The following is a 26,465-nucleotide window of genomic DNA, read 5'->3' as shown; positions in this document are numbered from 1 at the left end:
TGAGAAAAACAAGTTTGTGTGTCTACTTATGAGTGATCTTCATGACTCTCAACTGAAAGTATGAGATGTATCATTGTGTTTTCACGCTTAGTTAAACATTGCATTATGTTTTTCTTACCACAAATTTTTTGGCTTCTACCTGGTGTTTTGAGCAGCATGGACTTTCCGGTGATTGCATTTGTAGAAAGCTCACGTGAATAAAGGCCATGACCAGAAGTTTATGTGAACGCTCCGAAGCCACAGCCGCTCTGAGCAGTTGAATCAGTTGAAATGGAACTTTCAATTTGAGCAGATGTGTATTTTCTGATTTATAGTGCAATTTAGGGAAGTGCAAAATGGGGTCACAAATTCAACAGAGTATGTGAAGAAAGAAAGGGAAAACCAATTTATAATTTATCTAAAGGTTATCAGGACCAAAGTTTTCATATATAAAACAGTACTAAGATTTCTACAGCAACGGAAAAATTATTCTTAGATAATTTTAGTTTTGAAATAACTCACTGAAGGGTGTAATTAAATAAAACCTAACTAAATATATTTTAGTTGTCATCTTTATGTAGGTGAAACAATGCCAGGTGACTTGCTCAATAGGTATTCCTTACTTTCTGTGCCTAAACCATTCCAGAGACTACAACTTTTAAAAATTTCCAAAGTATTAAGAAGCAACAAAGTTTTTTCTAGTTTACAATTCTGATGAATAAAAACACCAAATATTTTGGATAATTGAGAGTCCTCTCCACTAAAATATGTAACTAGTGCAGAGTATTAAAAATGCATAATAAAACATAGTTTCACATTTCTAAGTGATAATACTAAGACACATGCTTTCCCTGAGTAAAAAGATTTTGGCTAATAATAAGTCTCAGTATTATATTATTCTTTCAAAAATAAATCTGCTTAAACCATATTGGTAAAGTATGAACATATAGATCTAGTCATTTAAATGGCCTTATTTCATTTCTATTTTTTATGTTAAAACATTCTGTTTCCAATGAAGAATACTTTTAATGAAATTATTATGTTGGAAGTAAGGAAAAAAATATCATTTTCCGTCAACATGCTGAAATAAAACATGTTGGTATAGCTAATCCATCTGAAATATTTGAAAAGGAAATGATTAGTTGGAACAACACTGTATTGTTTCAAAAGTGCCACATATAATTATAGTTGATCTGCATTCCTCAAGGAAAACAATAATGAGCTCAGTAATTTTTCCATGGAGACATACGCATTTTCTGTGTTTTTCTTTCTTTCATTGTTTTTAAAGCTCTAATGGAGAGTAGACACATGCTTAACAGTAAGGGTTGGTATGACTAATTATCTTTTCTGTGAAACCATATACCCTCTTATGATGAAATGATGTTTCCATTTAGAAAATAGAAACTATTTATGTATTCTGGATAATATAGTAATACTGCTATCTGAGGCAGGTGTAATAAAAATAAGATATGACTACAAAACTCAGACAGTAAAATCCATGCTTGTTTGGGATGCAAGCAGTGAACAGTGCATCTATATTATGCATAGGCATAGCTCAGGTTCCTATTTCTTGAGCTTCAAAGAGCCTGTGATTTCTATATCCTTCTTGTATTGATATCCACACATTACAGTGTCTGGAATGTTCCTGTGTACATGTGAGATAAACATCACCATGGTCCCTACCTTGCCAGTGTTGTCAGGCCATGTAACACTACGGCTAGACACAGTGAATGGATAACCAAGCAATGCTTCTTTACCAATATCATTTCCTTAGTCTCTGAAGATGTTTGTGTAAATGGAGATGCTCACTTTAGTAAGTTGGTCTTGTATCATGTTAAGAAAACATCCTTTGACTGGGGAACCATAGTGCCAAAAAGCCTGGAAAGACAGTCCCTGAACTCATATTTAACCCCAATATTTTCAAGGGACTTGAGAATATGAAGTGACATAGTTTTCTTCTGCTGGTTACCTGATGGCAGCATTTGGTCTCCTCTGAATTTCACCGAAAGTGGCAATAACTCTTTCAGTGAAAGAGCTGGGATTCAGAGGCTCTTCATCTTGGGCAGAGATGTGCAGTTAAAGAACACTTGCAGTCTTGGCCTTGGAAAGTTTCGATAGATCCGTTTATCATTATTTATTATGTAAGAAGCATTATTAATTTGAAAGGTTTTACATGTCATTTTAAAACAGCTTCGACTTTCTTATGAAAACTTTAGGGAGCCATTGAAGGATTTTAAGTCAGTGGGATGAATGATCTTGACAAAAGTAAGGATGATGGATTAGAAGCAAACAAAGGTGGATTCAGGGAAATCCATTGACAGAATTATTGCAGGAATCCAGATAATGCAGAATGAAGGGTCTATGGTAGCAGTGGGATAGAGATGAAAGTTCAGATTTCCAAAGTATTTTGGGATAGAAGGAATAGAATTTGGTAACCTATTAGTTGTAGGCAGTAAAGAGAAAGGGAGGATGACATCCATGATTCTAATGTTGGGTAGGATTACAGAACACAGGAAGGGGAGAGATTTTGAGGAGATGGGAAGAATGAGATAGTTTCATTTTGGACAGGTTGTGATTGGCAAAAGTGTTGGACATCGAGGTGGTTAATTCAATTTTAGCAAATTGGATCTGCATGCCTGGAATGTAGGAAAAATGGAAGCTGGGAAAATAGTTTGGGGTGATCACTATGTAAAGGATAATGAAAGATGTGAGTATAGAGCCCTTCACCAAATGAAGATTTATAAAGTAAGTCAACAGTAGGGCTAAAAATGAAACCTGGAGTAACACTGTCATGTGGACACTATAAAGGACTGTTCAGAAAATAATGTGGCTAAATAAATTGATTCTTAGTAGAGTCTTTGGAAAGGCAAAAGAGTTGAGGTTTTAAAGAGAGGATGTTAGAGTGATGGATTGTACTGGCTCAAGACAATGGTGAAGAAAAGGAATTCAAGGAAAGGCTGACATAATAACATAAAGTAGATGAATAGCATAACTAGAATTCCCTATGAGGTTGTGCTCCAGGTGTGCCACTCCTGTAGAAAACACTGTAAATATTGTCTCCTGGAATTTGTGCGATGCAGTAGACATATCCTAAGATAGTTCATTGGGCACATCAAGCACAATTCCAGAGGGTGATAATTATGGTGTCTTTATGGAAATGGGAACTCTTGGAGCACAACTGATAGAAACCTGGGTGAAAGGTGCCTTCTGGAGCTGAGCAGTGAGCAGCCCCAGTCCCAGGTATTCTTGGGCACACGAAATGATAAATGTGGGTTGTTGTGGGAGGGGTGGGGGGGTGAGAAATGGAATAATAGTGTTACGGTGTTGGAAAAGGGAAAAACACTGGAGGCATGGAGACCAGTTAGGAACTAGAATTACTCAATGTCTACTTCATTCCTAAATCATTCATTCAGTCATTCAAAAAATTTTCTTAAAAAAATTTACTGTATAGGCCGGGCACGGTGGCTCATGCCTGTAATCCTAGCACGCTGAGAGGCTGAAGTGGGCGGATAGTTTGAGATCAGGAGTTCAAGACCAGCCTGAGCAAGAGCGAGACCCTGTCTTTACTAAAAAATAGAAAGAAATTAGCTGGACAACTAAAAATATACAGAAAAAATTAGCCGGGCATGGTGGCACATGCCTGTAGTCCCAGCTACTCGAGAGGCTGAGGCAGGAGGATCGCTTGAGCCCAGGAGTTTGAGGTTGCTCTGAGCTAGGCTGATGCCATGGCACTCTCTAGCTCGGGCAACAGAGTGATACTCTGTCTCAAAAAAAAAAAAACAAAACAAAAACCTACTGTATGATGAGTGCTGTAGTAGGTGCTGTACTAGGTGTCTCTTTATTGGGAAGATCCGTAGATGGCGTGTTTCCTTACTGAGCTTTACAATGCCTGCTTTTACTTTTCTTCTTCCAATGATGGAAAGATGAGTTTTGAATAAGAAGGCACTTAGTCTTCATTAGAGATCAATTCTTAAAATAGCCTGCTTTTAATTTTTGTTTTCTCTTCTTTTTCTTCTCTTCCTCCCCTCCTCACTTCATGGCCCCAACTCTCCCTCCCTCCTTCTCTTCCTCTCTTTCTTTTACTTTCAGACTGAATGTCAGACTTTGCAGTTGTTTCTTTGATATTTAACCTATTGTGTGTGTGTGTGGTGGGAATACTGCTTGCTACAATTTTTGTTTTGTTTTGTTTTTCCTTGTTATTGTTCTCTTACTGAGATACTGAAGTCGCTATCAATAGCTATTTGAAGTGTGACTATGGGCATAGTATTCAGTGATCATAAAACTTCTCAAGTTTATATTTTAATACATATAACTCTTCTTTGGCCAAAGTGTAAGAATAAAATAAAATAGAACCAGGAAGTGTCATGATGGGGCATTAAAACGAAGGCACATATAAAGGGACTTTCTTTTCTATCCCACCATACTATGGGGTAAAGTACAGAGCAGTCAGACTTTGAAGTTTATCTGCTGGTCAATATTTGGATCTGCCTAGTCATGAAAAGGAGAAAGTTCCTTCTTTTTCCAGTCCCAGAACGAGACACATATGAGTGTCTTTCTGTGTTTGGCTTATTTCACTTAATATAATGCCCTCCAGTTCCATCTCTGTTGCCACAAATGACAGAATTTAATTCTTTTTTAATGGCTGAGTAATATTCCACTGTGTGTATGTACCACACAAATATATCTGTTTGTCTGTTGATGAACACTTAGGTTGTTTCCACATTTTGGCTATCGTGAATAGTGCTGCAGTAAACATGGGGGTGCAGTTATCTCTTTGACATATTGATTTCCTTTCTTCTGAATTCCAGTGGTGGAATTGCTGGATCATATGGAAGTTCTAAATGAACTTTATGGGCAGTCATTTCTGCAAAATCGAGACCCCCAAGTTATGTCTCTGTATAGTGTCTGTGTTCCGTTGCATGCTATGAAACTTGGTCATCTAATGTTGGGAAACTCTTTACAAGTCAAAATGTATGCTAAAAATAAAACAGGATTTGAGGGTAGTCAAAATGGACACAATTCTCTTCAAAAATACACTTTAAGTTATTTCTCTTTTAATACTAATTGAGAGAATGATATAAAGTGCACCACTGTCAAATAATAACGCTAATAAGGAAACAGAAGGACAGAGAGGTATGGTGACCTGCTTAAAGGTTGTACAGCTAGTACATGGTAGAATGAGTAATTCAGGTGGCTTGGCTCCATGGCCCAGGCTGTTAACCTTTTAGCTATGCTGCCTCCTAAGTGCTCAAAATATTGGTTATGCGATAGTGTTATTGTTCTTTTCTGCCTCTGCTGCTGCTTCAGCCTCCTCCATGGCCTCCTCTTCCTTCTCTCTCTTCTTCTTCTTCTTCTCTATGTAAGGAATATTCACACATCAGAAGCTAGCACAGTTATTACCGTGTAGCTACGGAGAAAGGCTTTGTGAATATTTCATTTGGTCAGTAATTGTGATAAAACAATGACATCCAGAAACCTAAAGTTTTAAGGTTTTTTCAAGTGAAAAGAAATGATTGATATTATTACTGAAAAATGTGTGGGCTTTGAGGCCCATTGACCTGAGATTTAATTCTTTCTTGACTATTTACTAGCTCTGTAAATGTCACTAAAATACCTAATCTCTCTGCATCTCCATTTTCTTATAAAATGAAGGGAAGGGTACTTTCTTTATGAGGCTTTTGTGACTATTCAGTGGGTAGAGTGTGTGCTGTAGCTGAATGCTTGCTAAACACTTGTTCATTTCCTCATGGGTTCCTGAAGAAATTAGTAACAAATTATTTTCCCAAATCAACTAATCTTGTAAAGTTCTTAGACTGTTATATATTGTCATATATTGTTCTAGATAGAGCATAAAATACTGTGAGTGCTTGTGTGTCTAGTCATTTTATCTGGTTGAAGTAATAACTAAACACAAAAAAACAAGAAAATATTGAGGGTATGTATATTGCTAGATTTTAATCACAAAACCAGATAGTCTAGAATAGCCTAGGAAGAAAATGAGTGTGGAAATTTCAACTATGTTGGATGTTCTATGGAATGGAAAACTAGTTTCTACATTGTGTTCCTCAAGTCTACCGACATTATTATTATCTTAATTCTTTCTTGAGTTAGACCCACAATTTTCTAGTGTCCTGCTGTCTCAACTGAGGTAGAATCTGTTTGGATTCCTCCTTTTATTAAACGAAGAGGCAATAGCTCAATTGTTATCTTAGATAAAAATATGTAGGAAAATTCTTTTTTTCTTGTTTAGATTTTAAGTTGAACACTCAGTATTTATGAATTGTAACTTCTTTTTGCTTCAAATATTTCACATACTGTTGTCTGGTAATGAAAATTCGGAGTAATTTTTCTATTTGTTTGTACATAATGGGAAAATACCTTAGGTTAATAGTTTTTGCCTCACAGCACTTTATAGGTAATTTCATTTTCTTTAGCTAGAAAGTACATTATGAGGATTTATTGTATCAAGATACAATCTTATTTATCTCTTTTGACTGTTTTGATACTGCCATCTGTTTTGAGAATTTGTGTTAGGAAAAGTAACCACGGTGAACTTTGCTTTCAAAGTTGTTTTTGGACTTTCTTCAACAAATCAAACTGTTGTGTTTTCCTGTAATCAGAGCTAAAATCAATCACATTCTACAAAAAAAAAAAAATATATATATATATATATATATATATATATATATATATATATATATATCAGACTATGTTTGTTAAGAACACAAGCAAGTGTGTTTTCAAACAGGGATCAAACTGAATTTGGTTTTAGTTCCGCCTCATAGATGACCGTTTCTAAATGAATATTAGTTTCTTTGTGATTAGTTGGGGCTGAGAGTAGAGGGTACACTCTGAAGTTTAATGAGGGATTGTTTGATCACCTTTGCAACAAAGTGTGGTGATTTGTTTAGTGTTCAGTGGATGGCACCCTAACTGTAGTAAGGGAATTTAGCTCTTCCTGCCTCAAACTTGATTTGAAACAAAAGAACAGCTTCCAATTAATGGGGTGTGTGCGTGTACATGCACACATCTAAATATGCACATGCAAAAATACGCACATGAAATCTCCTCGTATTTTGGAATAAGGACCAGTACATTAGGCAAAATCATATTTGACTAGCCCTCTATGGTATACTTTCTCTATTCATTGCTTGGCTAGAATTTATCAAAATTCTAATCTGATTATATACAAACTATGTAGATTGAGCTTATCTCAACTCAAAGACACACCAATTTGTTGCGCTTGCATGTTCCACAAATCTCTGTTAGGCTTGTCTCTTGTTCCTCCAAACCGTCACTCCAGATCTCCCTCTTCTTTGCTCAGCTGGTCATATCGCACCTGCTTTTCCTGCTCCTGAAGGTCTCTTTGAGGCAACTGCACTCCCAAGAGTGGATATAGATTCCTCACTTTATTTATTCTCCCCAACACAGCTCATATAAGGCCGAAATAATTTATAACTTTATAGAAGGCTTGTGGAAAGTTTAAGGGAATTACAGAGTAGAAAAGAAAAACGTTATGCTGGATAATCAGACAATGCTGATCCTAGAGTCTCTTGTCCATCTTCAAGGGGAGACTCTTGGCTGTCTGACTCCTCAATTCTTAGCTTGGTGTAATACGGGAGGGCTCTGCTTCCCACTGCGGATGAGTTCCTTCTGTTGTATATTTCCTCTTTGGAAGTGCAGAGGCTCATCTAGCAGAAGACCGGTTGTTACGATAACAATGTAGGGACAGACATACTCTCCCCTAAATGAAGAGAGATTTTTAAGTTACTGAATATGATACTGGATGTCTTGGTCTGAAGCAAATGCATTTGGGCTGCCTCCTCAGATGAAATTGTTCCTAGGAACGATAGGCAGGTATTTGACTTACATGTCTGTGAGTAAACAAGCAAATAAACATGCTCACCCAAGAACTCACTGTCATAAGGAAGGATAAACTCTAGCTCCCATCCAGAACATCAGGCTACTTTGGATCCCAGAAATGTCTGGTTTTTTCCACCTTTAGTTGTTTCAAAAAAGCTTCTCATATCTTGCAGTGGTTTGCTCACAACCACTCTGGCTTTGCTATATTTATAAACTCACTAGGTCGGCAAGCACTCAAGTATCTTCTGAGCACAATGCTTTGCATGAAATACTGCCTTAAAGCTAGGTAGAAAATAAATTATGTTGGGAAAACTTACTATAATATATGAAAAAACTTCATTTCCAGAATTGGAGACTGTGGGTAAAATAGGATGATATTTTTTCATGGAATTTCTCACAAATGCTTGTCATGTGTCAGTGGCCCCTTCAATTTCCTGGTACCTATTGATGAGAAGCTAAGAGATTTCTTTTAGTGAAGGGATTTTTTTATGCCATCTAGTTATATGTGTGTGTGTGTGTGTGTGTTTGTAAATACAAACATACACATGCACATATATGTATTCATCTTTACTCTTATTTGTGTCATTTCAACCACACTTTGAGAAGCTGTTGAACAGTTTTAACCTATACATGAATTCAGTTTAATGACTACTGTTCTGTGTTCAGTATATGTTTCTGAATAAACAAGCAAGGCAGCAAGGACCTATATAAGTGGGGCAGTATAAGAATTGCTTCCCAATTTTGAAGCCATTTGAACTGCAGCATGCAAACTTTGTCATAAGTGTGAATTCACCAAAAGGCTAAGTTTTCATGTAGAAAAAATAATGATTTTGCTCAATAGTGTCTCTGATTTGCAAGCTGGGGACTACTATGAAAAGATCCAGCCAGGTGCAGTGGTTTATGCCTGTAATCTCAACACTTTGGGAGGCTGAGGCAGGGGAATCACTGGAGGCCAAGAGTTTGAAACCAGCCTCAGCAACATAGTGAGACCCTGTTCTATAAAAAAAAATACTCAAGTGTGGTGACACATGCCAGTTGTCCCAGGTTACTCAGGAAGCTGAGGCAGCAGGATCACTTGAGCTGAGGAGTTTGAGGTTACAGCAAGCTATGATCTTACCACTGCACTCCAGCCTGGGAGACAGAGCAAAACCCTGTCTCCAAAAAAAAAAAAAAAAAGATAATTTCCTTCCACACGTCCACAAGTACTCAATGATCTGTTTGTTTATCAAACATATTTTGATTGCCCATAATGTGTCAGTCACTTTACTAGGTATTGGGAACACAGGGTATATTAAAAAAAAAAAAAAGTGGTTGTATTTGCCCTCTAGGAGAAATTTATATAAGTAGGGAGTATGTAGGCATCTACTAATAATTAGGGTAGATACTGCAGTAGAGATTTAAAGAAGATGCTTTGTGTGCAGTGGTTCACAGAAATGAGAATTACGAAATCTAATGGAATGAAATGGGGAAAATTGCATAAAGGAGATAATGCCCTGATTTCTCTCTTTCCTTCCTGTTTTACATTCCATTTGTCAAGCAGTCCTATAGCATTGATCTGAAAATGTATCTGGAATCCAAGCACTTCTCACCTCTCATCATCCTTCCCCTGCTACCGTGAGCTCACACTGGATTACTCCAGGGGCCTCCTAACGGGTCCACTTGCTCTGACCTTTGCTCTGTGTAAAGTCTATTTTCAACAGAGATGCCAGAAAAATCCTTTGAAACATGAGTCACATTATGTCATTTCTCTGCTTAAAAGCTCTGGCTTCCCTTGTCCTCAGAGTGAGACTGAATGTATCTGCACAAAACGTTTTCTATGAGCCAGTCCCCATCCTTTACTCTTCTTTTTCCCCTTGCTCACTTCCCTCCAGCCTCACTCCCCTCCTTTGTAGCTCCTGCAGCACACTAGCCATGCTCCTGTCCACAGGCCATTCCCTCTGTCACCAGTGCTCTTTCCACCTACCAGATTCACTTGCTGATGTCTTTTCATCATCTCCCATCTGCTCAACCAGGCCCACTTTGGCCATCCTATGTAAGGTTGACACTCCTCTACCCCGAGCATCCTTGATTCTCCTTGCCCTGCTCTGTATTTTCATCATATTCACCAACTTCTAACACTCTATATGATGTACTCATGTATTATGTGTCATTGTTTACCATGTCTCTCTTCCTAGAAGGTGTCGTCTGTAAGGGGAGAAATCATTGCTCTTTTGCTTTATCAAAATCAGTTGTAATGGTGCCTGGCATGTAATGGGCACTCAATAAATGCTTGTTGAGTCTAATGGATTAAAAAGTGTACAGATAAAATGATTTAATTCAGGGGAAGTGGTAGAATTCAGAATTCAGAAAACAAATTGGATAGACATTAAATAATGCAGGGAGTTTATACTTCATACTGATTTTCAATATTTGTGTATCTTGTACCTCTCTAATAAAAGTGGAAGGGCTAGTTTATCCTCTGTCAAATCAGAGATAATATTACAATTTTGTTCATTTTTTTTTTTGCATTTTCAGTAGAGCCAAAGTATACTTATTTGGGTGGTTTTTATTCATTCTGCTATTGCTTACAGATACAAAATAAATTACAATTAACATTTAAGGGATGACTAATTTCATAATTAAATAGCCTGGCAAATAAGCTACTTAAAATTTTCAATAGGCTAAAATGATTCATGTTTCAATAAAACAAAATCTTGAGTAATTACTGTAAACAACTGAAATTGCTTCTAGATCCCCCTAGGTTTTATGATGAAAAGCATAGATTCTATAAATTGAAAACACATAACTCAAAAGTGTTGTTTCCAAAGTTCTGGGGTCATGTCAGAGTTCCAGAATTTTGCATTTGATAAACATTCTATTTTTAATCCACTTCTCCTATTGTTCATTTGTGGGTTTTCCATTCATCCCTAATTTGACATTGCTAATTGAACCAGAAACAAGTTTAGATTTACATTCCTACATCATTGCCTCCTTGAACCTGTTTGCTGTTGCAAATATGTTCCATTTGCCTACATTTGGCATCCATGAATAGCACCATATTCTTGTATTTCTTAAGCTCTCAGGTAGCTGGGTATTTTGTCTCATAAAACAATCTTGCATTTATGGCTTGTCTGCTATTGGAGAGACTGGAATTTTTAAGATATTTTTAAACTAGAGAAAAACATTGAATTCCTTCTTCTTTTCTCTTTCCCTAAAAGTTTTCACCTTCCATTATTCAAAATTTGTAAACTTTTATGTATGAAAGAAAGAAGTTAAGGAGGTTGGTGAGAGGGAAACTTGGAAACAGTCAAAGCCTTTGAGGGTTTTGTTTTGAGCCCTGAAGATGTTAAAATCAGACATGGGCAAAATTTCCATCTCACTCCACCCTCTCTAAGCATTGCTTTAGTGAAGGAGATAACGAAGCTGGGTAGACTTTAGTCAATATCAAATAAATAACAGTAGGTAATGCTGGCAAGGTACCTGGAGAGGCATTTGGATTAGTCATTGCCTCTCTCCTGCCTCTTCCCACCTTCCTGAATATTCCTTGCCCCTTTATTACCTGATGTAATACAGGCTTCATAAGGTAACCAGACTAAGGAATAACAGAAACCACTGATAACACAGCTAGCTTTCTGTTAAATGGATAAAAAAAATAGGTCAAACCGTGTTCTCTAAAGCACAAAGTGATACCATAAGTGCTGTATATGAAAGTTAGCTTGCCTGGGGTGACTAGCACTGGGAGTAGAAGGGTTCCATTTCATTTTTTTCTCTTGGCCAAGCCCTGAGAGTAGATGCTTTGGACAGATCCGGTGGCCACAGGCAAGAGGTGGCTTCATGTGTGCCCATCTCGCTGCCTCCGGATGCAATTTAGAAATATTTGCTGAATAGACATTCAAGTATGGCTCTTTGACTTTCCTTTCACAGTGGAAGCTTCTCGTGTTTTGCCCTTACATTCAGAGGCATTTGTTTTCCCCTAAATTCATAAGCCATCAGTGGGTGCAGCTGGGGAAACAGGCCCACGGCACTTGGGGTGTGTACACCAGGCTCAGGGGCAGCCTCTGCACTCTTCCGGGTGAGAGGCCAGCCAGCGGTACCTTCCCGTCACATCCACAGTATTTCCATTGCCCCTGCTTTTTAATTTTTTTGTCTTTTCTTGCTGTTTCTTAGGCAGCCTCCTTACAGTTGAGCCAAGTTAATTAAAATACAGCAGCAGGCTTGTGAGACAGGGCATGTCCCACAGTGAGCAGCATTTCTGTAGAACTAATTTGGCAGTGCTATATTTGGTTTGGGAAAGACAGCTGTGAGTATTCGCTTAATGTGCATGAGCACTTTGCATTATTAGACCCTCTCTGCTACTTCGACTTGTTGACTTAGGGCAGAGAATTTCTGGCTTTGCATTGTTTTCCAAAAACACATGTCCACTTTTACTTTTTATTTGTTTTCATGATTATTCCTGGAAGTGTTTTACGTATTCATAAAGGGATAAAAGCATAATTTATTGTAGTTCAATTTAAAGATGCTGTTAAAAGGACATTCTGTGGACCAGCGCTTCATAAAATAACCATAAATATAGAATATATATTAATATTGTATTATTATCTATAATATAGAAGTATGGATTTTATATGTAATATATAATACTATATGTTAGTATATAGTATTTTATTATCATAATGCTATTATGTATAATGGTATATAATAAAAATGTTACCCATAATATGTACGTTTTATGTATAGTATATGTAGAATATTAGAAATGCAAGCCAAATATATAATCTTCAATTTCCCAATAATCTCAGCAAAAAGGTAAAAAGAAACAGGTGAAATTAATTTTAATAACATATTTTATTTAACCCAATAACATATCCAAACTACTGTTATTTTGACATGTAAATATTGAATAATATAAAAATTATGAGTGAGATAGTTTATGTTCTTTGTTATGATATATTTTCAAAATCTGGTGCAATATGTATTTTACACTTAGAGTATGTCTCATATCAAACTGGCCACATTGAGGTGGCCAATAGCCACAATGCAGTAGCTCTGATTGGACAGCACAGCTATAGACTAAGGATCTCTGGCAATAACCTATCTGAAAACAAAGCTGCTTCTTCTGTGTAATGACATAGATTGCATTTTTCCTCCTAGAAATTTCATTGTCTTTTCTTGCTATCATTTCAAGGAGTTAGGAAGAGTAAAAAAAGACAAACCCCAAAGATAGTGAAATAAGTATGTAAATTCACATTACTTACTTTTTCCCTAATCTAAAGCAATTCTGGGCAAATATCTTTGGGCTTCATATTTCTTTTGCTGCCTCTGTATTTCATCCAGTGTGTCAAAGTGACCAGCCATACCTGGATCAGCTCTCATTCTGGAGGATTTTTGTAAATGTTGACCATGCACACCCATACGATTGTACCTGGGAGAGTTTATTCTTAAGAGAAATTACTGGAAATAATTTCTGCTTTGAAACAGAGGCTGGAAAAATAATTTTCCTAGATCTGCTTAGACCATATTGCATATTTTCTCCCACATGCCATTATGCAAAGGTTAAATATGGTAAAGATATTTTAAACCAATGGAGCATATCATATATTCAGAGATACATGCGTTAACCTCTGAAAACAGTAGCAACAAAGAACCACAAAATGAAGGCTTGTTCTTTTCTCACTTCTTTATTACTCACTTCTCATCTTCCTTTTCACACTCTTAAAGCTCTCCAGCTGCTCATCTCTAACTCAAACTGACACTGATTCTGGTAATGCACTTCATCAGAGACTGGTTTAGCCCTAAATAATTTCTTGCTTTGACTTGTAGAGAAAAAAACACAATACAAATCTACCACTGCTTGGAATAGAATTTCCAATAAGCTTCCATTTAATGAATACACACTAAATTTAATGGCTTTAAATTTTAAAATAATCCCTGTTACTATGGAAGTGGATTTTCAAACATTAACATGTTTGATTTAAGTATTATAATATATGAAAATGTAAAGGAAAAGCAGTTAATTTTATTGGCACAGTTCAGTGTTTGAAAGTTCTGTTGGATGACCAGTATGTTTCAGACACTGAAACTGTGCTGGAGATAGAAAGGTGAATAAGATGCAGTCTCAGCACTCAGCGACCTGGGTCTAATGGGAAACGTGATAGACACAATGCAGTGGGCATGACACAGTGCTATGGCAGATGTACACACACAAATCACGTTTGAGGAAAGAGGAAATTTATAGGGAGAGTATAGTGATGATGCTTCGTGGAGGAATAGAGTAGTGAAAGGAGGAGTAAAAAAGGGACCACTTGATCAAACCACCAACAGACTAACTGCGACACTCAACACAGTCACAGCATAGGAAAACAGCAGTAAGGGAGCACATGGCTAGAGAGATTAGAGATGATTAGAGATTAGGTCCGGGATATGCACACATGAGTGGGTGTTGACCTACAGCAAAGGTTAAAGTGCTAGGAAAGCTGGAATTGTCAATTACAGAATTTAAAGTTCTTCCAAAACGATGGAAGGTGCTGCTGGGAAGGGGAATACTTTATAAATCAACCACGTATTTACCACCTAAATTTACCTGATCCATGTAGGATCTGTATATCTCACCCCCCCCCCAATATCCTACTCTGATGGTCCCTTTCTTGGTATATATCACCTGGCATTCATCCAGTTGCTCATTTTAAAATCCTTATAGTCATTCTCAATACTCTCTTCTTCTCTACCTCTATGGCTCATGCATCACAAATTCTAGTGATACTATATACCTTCCACTCCCCCATCACCTCTGCCAGCCCATCATCAGACAGTAGTACTTGTGGAATTTCGACAGTTAAACAAATACAGTTGACCATTGGAAAATGCAAGGGTTAGGGGCACCGAATGCCTTCCCAGTCAAAAATCTACAATCAATTTTGAATCTCCAGAATAACTACTACCGTGTTTCCCCGAAAATAAGACAGAGTCTTATATTTATTTTTCCTCAAGAAGACACCCTAGGGCTTATTTTCAGGGGATGTGTCATTTTTCCCTTCAGAGTCTCAGCTTGCAGCACGCACAGGATGGCCGGGACCTGACAAGGGGAGCCGACCTTGTTGGTGGGGCTGCCCACACCTTTTCGGTCACCTGTGGGATAGCAGCTGTCACGATGGGGCAGATGAGAAGGGCTGGTCATCATCTTCTTTACCGGTCCACAACGGAATGCATGGGTTGTGCAGATGCACTGCGTAGTGACGCCCATCACTAGGTCTTATTTTCGGGGTAGGGCTTATATTGTGCAAATGCTTAGAAATCCTGCTAGGGCTTATTTTATGAGTAGGTCTTATTTTGGGGGAAACACAGTAATAGGCATCTGATCAACAGTAGCATAAACTCGTAGCACAAACAGTAAATAACACTTATTTTGGATGTAATATGTATTATATACTGTATCCTGACAGTCAAATAAGCTAAAGAAAAGAAAATGTTATTGAGAAAATCATAAGGAAGAGAAAATGTATTTATTAAGTGGAAGTGGATCATCATAAAAGTCTTCATCTTTGTCATCATCACATGAGTAGGCCAAGGAGGAGGAGGAAGAGGAGGAGTTAGCCTTGCTAGCTCAGGGGTGGCAGAGATGGAAGAAAAATCTGTGTGTAAGTGGATCGCTCAGTTCAAAGCTGTGTTGTTCTAGAGTTGACTGTATCTGGTTATTATAACTCAGTTATATAACAGGGCTTGTAATTTCATAAAAGTACATACATTTTTTCACGTTGTTTTATGAATTTCAGTATGTCTGTCTTTACGAGACAATGAGATGTCGTATACTCGGATGAGTTACATGCAATGAGTCGTTAAAGAAACCCAATACCAGACCAGTGGAGGGAATTTCAAGGGTGTTCAGTGATGAGATGACAAAAATAAGTCGAATTTATTCTGCAACAAGTGAATGTTTGGTTTTGTGGCCCCATCTTGTCATTAAGACAGTTAACATTATATATCACACTTTGACATTTCTAGAAGAAAGATACTATCTAAAATAATGGTATTAATTTTAGTATTATTATTTTTCTCGACATTGCCTTTATTGTCTTGTACTTAAACTTTACCCAATTACATTAATAAGTGTGGTATTAAGTAGTGGAGCAATTGCTAACTAAAAAAAGCAGTTTAGACTGAGGAAACTTTATGAATATTACATATACTTTCCTGAAAACCAGAGAAAAAACATCATGTACTGTTCTGTCAAGATAAAGTGATACTTAAGTGATCCTTTTAGGGTTTTGTTCTTTTTAACCTGGTTCGTAAAGAGAATAATTTGAATTGTTCTTTTTAATAGTACAGTTCAACAATACAATGAAATGTCAATACGTCAGAAAATGAATTAATGATAATTGTTAGGAATTATAGTCTAGGCAACCTCTGAAATTGGAATGCAAAGTAGGCTTCTAATTATTTTTACAAATTTAACCAGAGCGATGTTTTCACCTCAGCTAGTTGCTTATAATATTTAATGTTCCTCAAAGCATCAAGGTGTGTAAGCATCTAAGCACTGGGAAAAGTAAATTAAAATCCCATTGTCAAAAGGGACAGGAGAAAGTATTGTCCAAAGATCAGGAAGATCTCTTTAGTTTTATTCTTGGTGAAAAAAATTACCAAATGGTCATTATCACATCTTAAATGCTCAACTTTGATTCAGATTCCTTTAAGGACAACACTTAGGGAAAATGTTCTCTATCTATGTTACGTACATCAAAAACAATGATTAGATCTCTGCATAAATAGGATCTTCTTTGTTAAAAGAAAACCCAAAGCTCTTAAAAGTATTCTCCAATACTTGAGTTGACTGTTGCTAATTGGAAATCCACAAAACAATATAAAATAATTTATGTACTTTTCTAAAATCTCACACACTCTTTGTAAAATCACACACACCCTCATGTGATTGAATTATAGCAACTAGGATTTTGGATAGAAATTCCTCATTTAGTGATGACTTCAGGACAGAGACTGTCATACGTTTAACGGGTGATATTTATTCCTAGTTAGTGGAGGGTTACTTGAGAAGAGAAAGTAAAGCCAATTAAAATGAAAAATGTCGATGAGGCAGGAGAAGTTCTGCAGGGAGAAAATAACCAGGACCAGATTGTAGGACAACAAAAAAGAAAAACCGAATGGCCTTGTACCTAAAGTGAGAATGGGAAGGCAGCGATTCGAAGGAAATGATCAGCAAAAGAGGCTCTGGGAGAAAGAAGACATGAATTGCTCTCTTACTGTAGAACACTGGCAGACTTGCTGTTGCCACGTTTCTAAATCATACCATAGATTTCTGTTCTTAGGCGGCTGACTGCAGAACATTGGAATAATATTGCTGGGTTACCCATCTTTTGGAGATGGACTATTCAGAATATTAGCAAACTTTGATTTTTCACTCTTCTTTTCATGACCAGAAACCAAAACTCTATGAAGAGTACTGTGGCATTTTGTAGCTAATGAGTAGTTAGGGAAAGTACGCTGAGTGAAAAAACGAAAGCAGAGAACACTAAGTTTTCCAATTTAGTTGGAAAGGCACAGACTTGCTCAGGGGGACACAGCTCTGGACGGCTCTGAAGGTCAAACTGAATCAGATAATCAAGGTAAATAATTTTACTTAGAATTATTCTAAGTTCGAGGTGCTTCCCAAGTTTATATAGACAAATTAAGCAGCAGATTTAAAATGAAACGATGTTCAGCCCCTTGACGATCGTTTTGCTGAATTTTAGGGAAAACAGGACTCGTGCAAGAGCATTATTTAAAATTGCAGGAGCCTCCTGCTGCCAACCTGTGGATGTCATAAGAGCTGCAGTGACAACAGAAACGTGGTGGGGCAGGTGCGGTGACTGGGAGTCTCAAGTTGCAGCTTTATAACCACATCTGTGTGCCCACAGGCACTCAAGTTAACCTTTCATTGAGCTTCAGACTCCTTATCTATAAGTATAATAACATAGTTCGCAGGAGAAACAAGTGAGATATACACAGTGTTTTCACTCGTAGTAATACTTTGTACACATTCACAAAGATACAGGTACATATTGCAGAAGTGTTATTTTAATAGCAAAAAAAAAAATTTGAAAATGAATTCCCCCAAATGTCCATCAATTGGACAATGATTAAACTATGCCATATCCATCACACTGGTAGATGCTGTGCATCTGATATGAACTATGAAATAGAATAATGAATACATGGAAAGAGAACTAAGATTAGATTAGAGAAAAAAAAAACCATTTACAAAAATAATGGGTTTAATATAAGACCTTTTTTATTTTGTGCAAAAATATTGCTGATGATCAAAATGGAAGATTAAAGTAAGATTAGTGTTTACTGAGAGAAGAAAAATAATTGGTAGCATGTGTGCCATACTCTCGCTAATTACTATCATCGAGGTGTGAGATTGCACTGTGCATGTATTTCCAGTGATACGCTTATTCATTTAACAGGTATTCATTGGAAGTCTGCCACATGCCAGGTGCTAGGTGCTGAGGATGTACATAGAACTTACATTCTTATTAGAGAAGGTAGAGAATTAGCGAGTAAATAGATTAGCAGTTGAATTTGGGTAAGCGGAGTCTATCACTTTTATGATAAGAACACCTTTTTAAGATAAAATAAAAAAGAGGAGCCCATTATCAAACAAAGGGGGAGGTGGACTCTGAGAAGGTCTACAGCCCTGCTGCTCATGGAGGATTGATTGGTTGCAAGGTAAGAGGCTGGAAACCAAAATAAAGGCGATAGAATACATCTAGTTTTCAGTCCATAAATTCTGACAGTGCCCCAGGACTTGAGTCATGACTTGGGTAGTAAACCAAGGAGGGTTTATTTACAAGTGTGTTTGGAATTTGTAGGGAGTCAAATCTGAATGGTTTGGTGTTCATTACCATGGATAGATCCTGCCCTGCCCTGTGCTTTTCTAACCTGAGTCCCCCCCAAAGCAGAATTAAACATTTAATAATCTGTTATATCTAAGTATAGCTGGACAGGGTCCCTTATAGGAGCAGTAAGTATCTCCAGGCTAAATTGCCATAAATTTGGTACCATTTTCCCTGCAAGCTTCCTCTGAATTACCTCTGTGGTTAAGGAATACTTGATCTTGCCAATTCTGTGTATGACAAAGTTCGCATTTTCTCTTTTTTCAGAGCTGGACCCAGATAGCAAGCAACTATTTCTTGTTAGGACAATACAATTAGGAAATAAAAGAACTTTAAAAATAAAAAGTAAATGATCTTCAAATATGCACATATGTGTGTTCATGGATGGATTTTTAAAGCAGTTCATTTTCCATATGCTGTCCGCCAAGCATATTTGAAGTTTCCATTCTGTTTTGTGTACACACACACACACACACATCTATGGCTATCCAAGTGTACGTACACATGATATTGTAATATATGTACATATCTATCCCTTCTTATAATTCAGGTAAGAATAAATTTAGAAACCATCAGTTATATTTTCTATATCAAAGTTTAAAACAAAAATCAACAAGGCAAAAATAAAAGTAAAAAAAATAAAATAGAGTTGTAGTTATTTGCTTGCCAGGCAAAGGAGAGCCCATGTCACTCAAGAAATGAGTTCCAGGGGTCTCCCTAAGCTGAAAGTTCTGGAAGAAAATAAGAGAAATCATTTCATATTAGGAGATTATTCTAGGCGATATTCTACATTATTAAATTATATTTAGTCAAGAAGTGGATTGTAGAATTTCCCATACAGAGAATTGGCCAGTTTTCTATTTTAGGACACAAACATGCAGACACTATTTTCAAAGAGGTCAAAGAATATGTCTGTTGGCCGCAGGGTCATGTAGCAGATAATTTGGTTTGTGCACAAACTTGGCACTTGGCACATTTTTTTTTCCTTTAACCCTCAAAAGAGAACTACATAATAAAACATACATGGGATCTTTCAGTTTGTGAAGTGCATTAGCCCAGCCCCCTGGCTAGTTGTGTACTGTGAAGATACCTGTTCTACAGCTGAAGCAATGAGAGCTCATAGGTTGAATAACTCCACGAATTCCACAAACATTTATTGAAAAGCTATGCCTTTGACTTTCATTCTCCAAGTGGGCTTCAAAACAGACTTGCTGGTTCTCATTTCTTTGCTGTCCCTGAAAGCAGAAACTAAATATTTATTGCTTACTTAGGAAATAGAGAATTCCTCAATGACCAATATAGTATTGTTCTTGCACATACTTTCTGACTGTAAAACCTACTTTCACATCTGAGCAAACAGCATTGCTCTTATACAAATCAGCCCAGGTCACCTGGGTTTGCATTTCAGACTCTTACTCTGCCTTGCTGCTTCTGTGTTTTGCTACCTTTTCTATATCCAAATACTTATTGAAATTACATACATATGAAAAATATACTCAAAATGTTTTTTAACAAGTTAGGGATTGCCATTTTGCAGCATCAAAAGTTTCAATAATGTGGAAAGATAGGAATACTCATACACTGCTGGTGTGACTGCAAACTAGTACAACCCCATCAAATTGGTATTAACTGATCAACACTTAAGTGCACATATAGTGGTAATATTCATCAGGTGTCGGGCAGGTAGGAGAGAGGAGGAGGGGATGGGTATATTCACACCTGATGGGTGCAGTGCACACTGTCTTGAAGTCATGATTTGGGTGGTGCAAAGGCAATATATGTAACCTAAACATTTGTACTCCCGTAATATGCTGAAATAAAAATAATAAATAAATAAAAAGTTTCAATAACAGGATTCATGTACAAAAGAAATAAACAAACACAACAGAGCCTCTGAAATATAATTTGATTTATGGAGTTTAAGTTCCAAGATTAATTTTTAGAGCCATATCTATATAAAATAAAATCGTGCTCTGTGCAATGTGCCTACTTACACCAATTCTCAGACCACCGGTGTTACAAAAGATTATTCCAAGCCGGGCGCGGTGGCTCACGCCTGTAATCCTAGCACTCTGGGAGGCTGAGGCGGGCGGATTGCTCGAGGTCAGGAGTTCGAAACCAGCCTGAGCAAGACCCCGTCTCTACTATAAAGAGAAAGAAATTAATTGGCCAACTAATATATATATAAAATTAGCCAGGCATGGTGGCACATGCCTGTAGTCCCAGCTACTCGGGAGGCTGAGGCAGAAGGATTGCTTGAGCCCAGGAGTTTGAGGTTGCTGTGAGCTAGGCTGACGCCATGGCACTCACTCTAGCCTGGTCAACAAGCGAGACTCTGTCTCAAAAAAAAAAAAAAAAAAAAAAAAGATTATTCCAGTCTTCCTTTTATAACCCTTAAATAAAATGAACAGAAAAAAAAGCCTGCAAAGTGTTGACTGTCATGTTGCTATCTATCTTTTTTCTGCTTGTTTGTTCCAGGTGGGGGAGTTCAGAGCACACGCTGCCGAGTGGACAGCCAATGTCACCGCAGAATTCAAAGAAACCAGGAGGCGGCTGAGCGTGGAGATCTATGACAAGTTCCAGCGAGCCACCTCCATCAAGCGCAAGCTCTCGGCAGAACTGGCGGGGAACCACAATCAGGAGCTGACCCCTTGCAGGAGGACCCTGTCCGTGAACCACCTGACCAGCGAGAGGGATGTCTTGCCTCCCTTACTGAAGACTGAAAGTATCTATCTGAACGGTTTGACACCACACTGTGCTGGCGAGGAGATTGCTGTGATTGAGAACATTAAATAGCCCTCTCTTTGAAGAGCCTTAGGCGTAGCCATAGGTGAGGACTTCTATATGCTCTTTATGACTGTTGCTGGTAGCATTCTAAAAATTGTGCATGAGCTCAAAAGGGGGAAAAAAATTAGATACACCCAACATGGTCATCTGCCATCAAGAGAATTCGGAATTCTGAGCCAGCACTGTCTTTCTGGTGATGCTTGTTGACCGTCCACTTTCTTTGACCGGTGGAATGACAAGCAATGATGTCTGATGCCTTTTTGCGCCCAGACTGTTTTCCTCCCTCTTTCCCTAACGTGCCATAAGGCCTCAGAATGAATTATTAAATATCATTGTCGTTGATAATAATGTAGCTTTGAGGGATCAGTCCTTAACTTTTCAGGGTCTACCTAACTGAGCCTAGAGACGGACCATTTATGGATGACAACATTTCTTTTTGTAAATGGCAAGAAATTCTTATGCAGCCTTTTACCTAAGAAATTTTCTGTCAGTGCCTTATCTTATGAAGAAACAGAACCTCTCTAGCTAATGTGTGGTTTCTCCTTCCCCGCCCCCACCCCTAGGCTCACCTCTGCAGTCTTTTACCCCAGGTCTCCCGTTTGAATACCATACCTTGCCGGAAACGTGTGTAAAAATGACTGAAGTGATGATGCCCGAAGAAGGAATAGATGCCAAAATTAAATGGACATTGAAGCAACACTCAGCGTTGCCTAGCGTTAAAGGCACTGCAGAGAAATGAGGTGTAAAGATGTCCCCTCTGAGTATTTATTTGACTCAGGTACCCATGGTACATATATACAGTGTAATCGTGACCAGGCTGGTAACATTGGCTGCTCCTAACACTCCCCTTTTTCCTGGCAGTATTTGGAACTAATCATTTATCAACTATACAGTTTTAAAGGCGGAAAAGAAGAATATCCATATATATATATATATATATATATATATATATATATATATATATGGGGTCGGACAGAAGATGACTGTTAAAAATGGGTAATACTGGAGGTGATTTAAAATAGGGGGTGTGAATTACCCATCTGATGAAAAGCAAACAGCAAAACAGTATGTTACGAGTATTTGCTAATAAACATTACACTGCCAGCATCTATTTGCTTTCTGATGTATGAAAGGCTTATATAATTTTCTTTCCTTGGGTGGCTTTTGCCAGATGAGGGGAGGTGACACAGTAGAGAGGGCGGGGCACAGTCCTAGCCTTCCGTGGGTGACTTTAGCAGCTGTGACTGGCTGTGAGAGCAGAAGTTGAAATTGGGATCACTGTGACTTTGCGCATGAAAAAAAAAAATGCAGATTGCAGGCGTAATTCATCTCTGACATTAGAGAAAAAGCTGTTATAGCACAATTTAAATCTTGAGAGTTTTTTTTTTTTTTAAGATAGAAAAGGCTGATTATCCTGTTTAGTTTAATTTTGTATCTTGTACTTCTTTGGATGTTTCCAAGATTCCAAAAGTTCAGTAAATGCATCCCTTAAATTCCTACCCTTTCCTTTATTTTCATACTTACATCTGCTGTACATTGTATATATAATTTTTAAAATGTAGAAAGAAAATAATTTCCATAAATATAATTGCAAAACTGATTTCTTTCACTTTTTGTTTGGTGGGGGAAGCTGTATCTGAATAAGTGGCATTCAGATTAGGGTCTTAAAAAAATAAACCCAGGATGTTTAAAAAAGAAAAAACAAACTAACAGATGCTTATTTTCCAAAATTTAAATTTAAGCCAGAAATGTAAATATTCAGTTAACTTGTTAAAGGTACTTTTATAAACTTAAAAAAAATTCTAACCAAAATTTTAGAAAGTCAGGCTCTTTTAGAAAGAAAGCTACACCCATTTCCTCAATAACTGTTCTGAAAATTCATATGGTGGAATGCACCATGTATAAACTGTGAATTGTATTGACAAATAAAGTTTGTAATTAAAGTCAGCAATTTCTGAGTCTCCTGCTTGCTGCTGAGAATTTATATCCGTTCTAGCTAAGTAGAACTCCAGGATGTCACTTTTCATGCTGGGTCGTTTGTGGCTTCTTCATTCACAATATTCAAGAAATATTTTTGATGCATTGCTGCTCCCCTTGCTGAAAACATGCAGAGTGTTTTTCTTGGTGGGGCTGTTAATCAAAACTGAATATGCTGAAATTTGCTTTTGAAATAAGATATTTGAAATAGCACATAAATTCAAGACTGTTCCTGTTACATTATGATATATTTATATCCTGTTTTATTAATGTTGGACCTTGTCTTGACACTGAAGTAGTCTGAATGCTGAACACAGTCAGGCGAATGTATTTTGTAAGAAAAAGACAAACGTCCTAGTAGTATGGAAGCCTGAAGGAGTTGCCATTCAGTATTTTAGATCTTATACCCCAAATATTTGGACTATTTATCTTGCCTGTATCCTACATAAATGTATGGATTCATTCCTAAACAACTCGATGCTCAGTCAATATCCTAAAGGTGGTCCCTAACATTATCCTGAGGATTGGGGAAATGTAAGAAAACATGTGCATTACATCACCTGCCATCACTTTTACTTCCTCAAGTTTTACTCTGTTTACTTCTTGCGGGGAGACTATTGCTAAGTATTTTGACATAGTCTGGGATTTTCTATCAAGTTTATTTTTCCATTAGACCATTTATAAGAGTGAGTAGTTTTGCCTTGGAAGATATTTGAGGAAAAAAAAAAGCCACATTAAGTTCTAATAATTAATGAAAGGATCAGGAACTCCTTAATTTTATTTCTAGACAAAGATTCTAGACAATGCTCTCTGTTTACCTTAAAGCTGCTGAATGTTTCGGAGTGATTATTTTGGAGTTCTTTCCATTTCTTATGTGGATCTATATGTACTTTGATTTGTAGTTCATGTCACGCACCTTTGTTCCCCAATAATATTTCATTTTTGTGATACAGGAAAAAGTGAAACTTCTGAAGCCAAGAGGGAATTGAAAAATGTGCACCTTGGCCTTCAAAACACAGGAACAGAATGTAGGACTTTGTTTCTTTCTGAGATTCTAAGGAACACATGACAGTTATAGAAATCCCCCCAACTCTATGTTAAAAAGCAGTAAAATTCTTTGATCCTTGAGGCTAGAAGTTCAAAGAGACATAAGTGAAATTTTAGATGGAATACCAAAGAAAAAATTTAGACACTCCAGACTTGAGATAGCTATTCATGCCTAGGAGCTAGAAGTCTAGATCAACTTTTGGTTTTATTTTTCTTTCTTTCATTTTAAAATTTTGCTGCTCTAGTAAAAAAAAAAAATGTCTTTTTGTGATTTCCATTTTTATTAAAATGTGAATATAAATTTGTTTTTATATGAATTTAAAATGTCTCTATTTGAATATGCATAACCTCATTAAAATTAATATGTGATTTTTGCTTTAGCAGGAGTTTATTTACATGTCCTTTTATAGTGAAATTCACTGGCCTTGCACTGCTCATGTGGCAGTTCCAAGACAGCATGGAGTAGTAACCCGGTTACTTTTGATAGACACTTTTGAGAGTAACTTATTGTCATTATCTTAATAAGGGAAAAGCTTTATAAGCCCCACCTGCTTTGTTTATCCACCACCCCACACCTGCCATCTCAAAGGTTCATCTCTTTTATTCCATACATGCTACGTCCCCATTCAACCACCCCTTCCTGAAAGACAGGTATTGGTTTCAAGGACCAGGAGTTTTGATTCTGCTCTTTTGTTTTGACCCAACGCTGTTTGTTCACCACTCCCTAGCTTTTACTAATTTCTTGTATTCATAAAACCATTTATTATTTTCCTAGTATTTGCTTTACGAAATATTTTCATTAGGCTTGTCTCAATTTTACAACTATTCCTTTTTCTTCCGACCTGGCATTCCTTTCCAAAGTATTTCTGTATATTCACCAAAAAGTAACTGTCTTCTTTTTTTTCTATTCATTTTGCACTCTTAAAACTTGGATTTCTCTGTGAACTCCAGATCCATCTAGCCAAGTCACATTGGATATTTCCAGTTCTACAAGGTGCTTCAACACATCTGACATTCTTATAATTTTTTCCCAGGCCTGGTCTTCCTCTGGTGTCATCTATGCCAGTGACTGTCCCCACCCTCTATCTAGCTTGGCAAGTCAACTTGGATGTCTTCTTTTGTTCATCAACTCCATATTCACCTATGACCAAACGCTATTGACTTGTATGCTAGATATGTCTTGGATTTATTATACACAGCGATTACCTTAATCCTAGACACCACCATCTTTCCCCGTCTACTAACAGCTTCTGTACCATTGTTTGCTCCTGATGGTACAGTGGTCTTTTTAATATGCAAATCTCATCATATCACTCTCCAGTTTAAATCCATCATTTATCTTTTATTTTTTTTTTTAGATGTAAGATCAGAATCCTTCCAATGGTCTACAAGGCCTTCTCTTGGTATACCTAAAGCAACCCTTTCCAGACTCATCTGTATCATTCTCTACCTTTCTGTATCCCAGACCCACTGAATTTCTCTTTTCTGTCACAAGATCATGTGGATGTTGTTCCCTTTGACCGGGATGCTCACTCTCTTTGTATTCCTCAACGTTTTTCACCTAACAAACTCCTATTCATCCTTCAAAACCCAGCTCAAGTATCACTTTCTCTGACAAGCCTCCCTTAATAACCAATTCCGATACTTTCGTAATATATTCTACAAAACTCTGTTCCTTTCTTTCAGCTTACGATTAGATATTCATCACTATTCTTTTTTGATTAGTGTGTGTTTTGTTTATCTCTTTGAATCACTAGAATGTAATTCATTTATTTTAGTTTATTGTCTTGTTCCCAAATACTAGCAAAATACACATAGTAGGTGCTCAAAAAATACATGATCAATGAATGAATGAAGGTAAAAACAGGGATTCAACTGCTGTAATCATCTGAAGTATCCTTGTCCATAAGTATTCTAAATTTTCTTAGCTTCTGCAAACATTTATCG

General features: G+C 37.1%; 1 protein-coding gene across 3 annotated transcripts in view; it reads left to right on the top strand.

Moving 5' to 3' along the window:
* Positions 1–24,618, top strand: part of KCNK2 (potassium two pore domain channel subfamily K member 2) — a 179,805-nt gene extending 155,187 nt beyond the window's left edge. For 2 of the 3 annotated variants that reach the window (XM_012781754.3, XM_012781755.3), the window contains exon 7: positions 21,186–24,618. In XM_012781754.3, coding sequence (XP_012637208.1) covers positions 21,186–21,503 — 318 coding nt within the window. In that variant the 3' untranslated portion in view covers positions 21,504–24,618. The remainder of the gene's footprint in view (positions 1–21,185) is intronic. The other variant, XM_012781752.3, reaches the window with a different exon arrangement.
* The last annotated feature ends 1,847 nt before the right edge of the window (positions 24,619–26,465 follow it).

This window comes from Microcebus murinus, chromosome 23, assembly GCF_040939455.1.
Source record: "Microcebus murinus isolate Inina chromosome 23, M.murinus_Inina_mat1.0, whole genome shotgun sequence".
NCBI classification, from domain to species: Eukaryota; Metazoa; Chordata; class Mammalia; order Primates; family Cheirogaleidae; genus Microcebus; species Microcebus murinus.
This window is presented reverse-complemented; position numbering and strand designations above follow the sequence as displayed.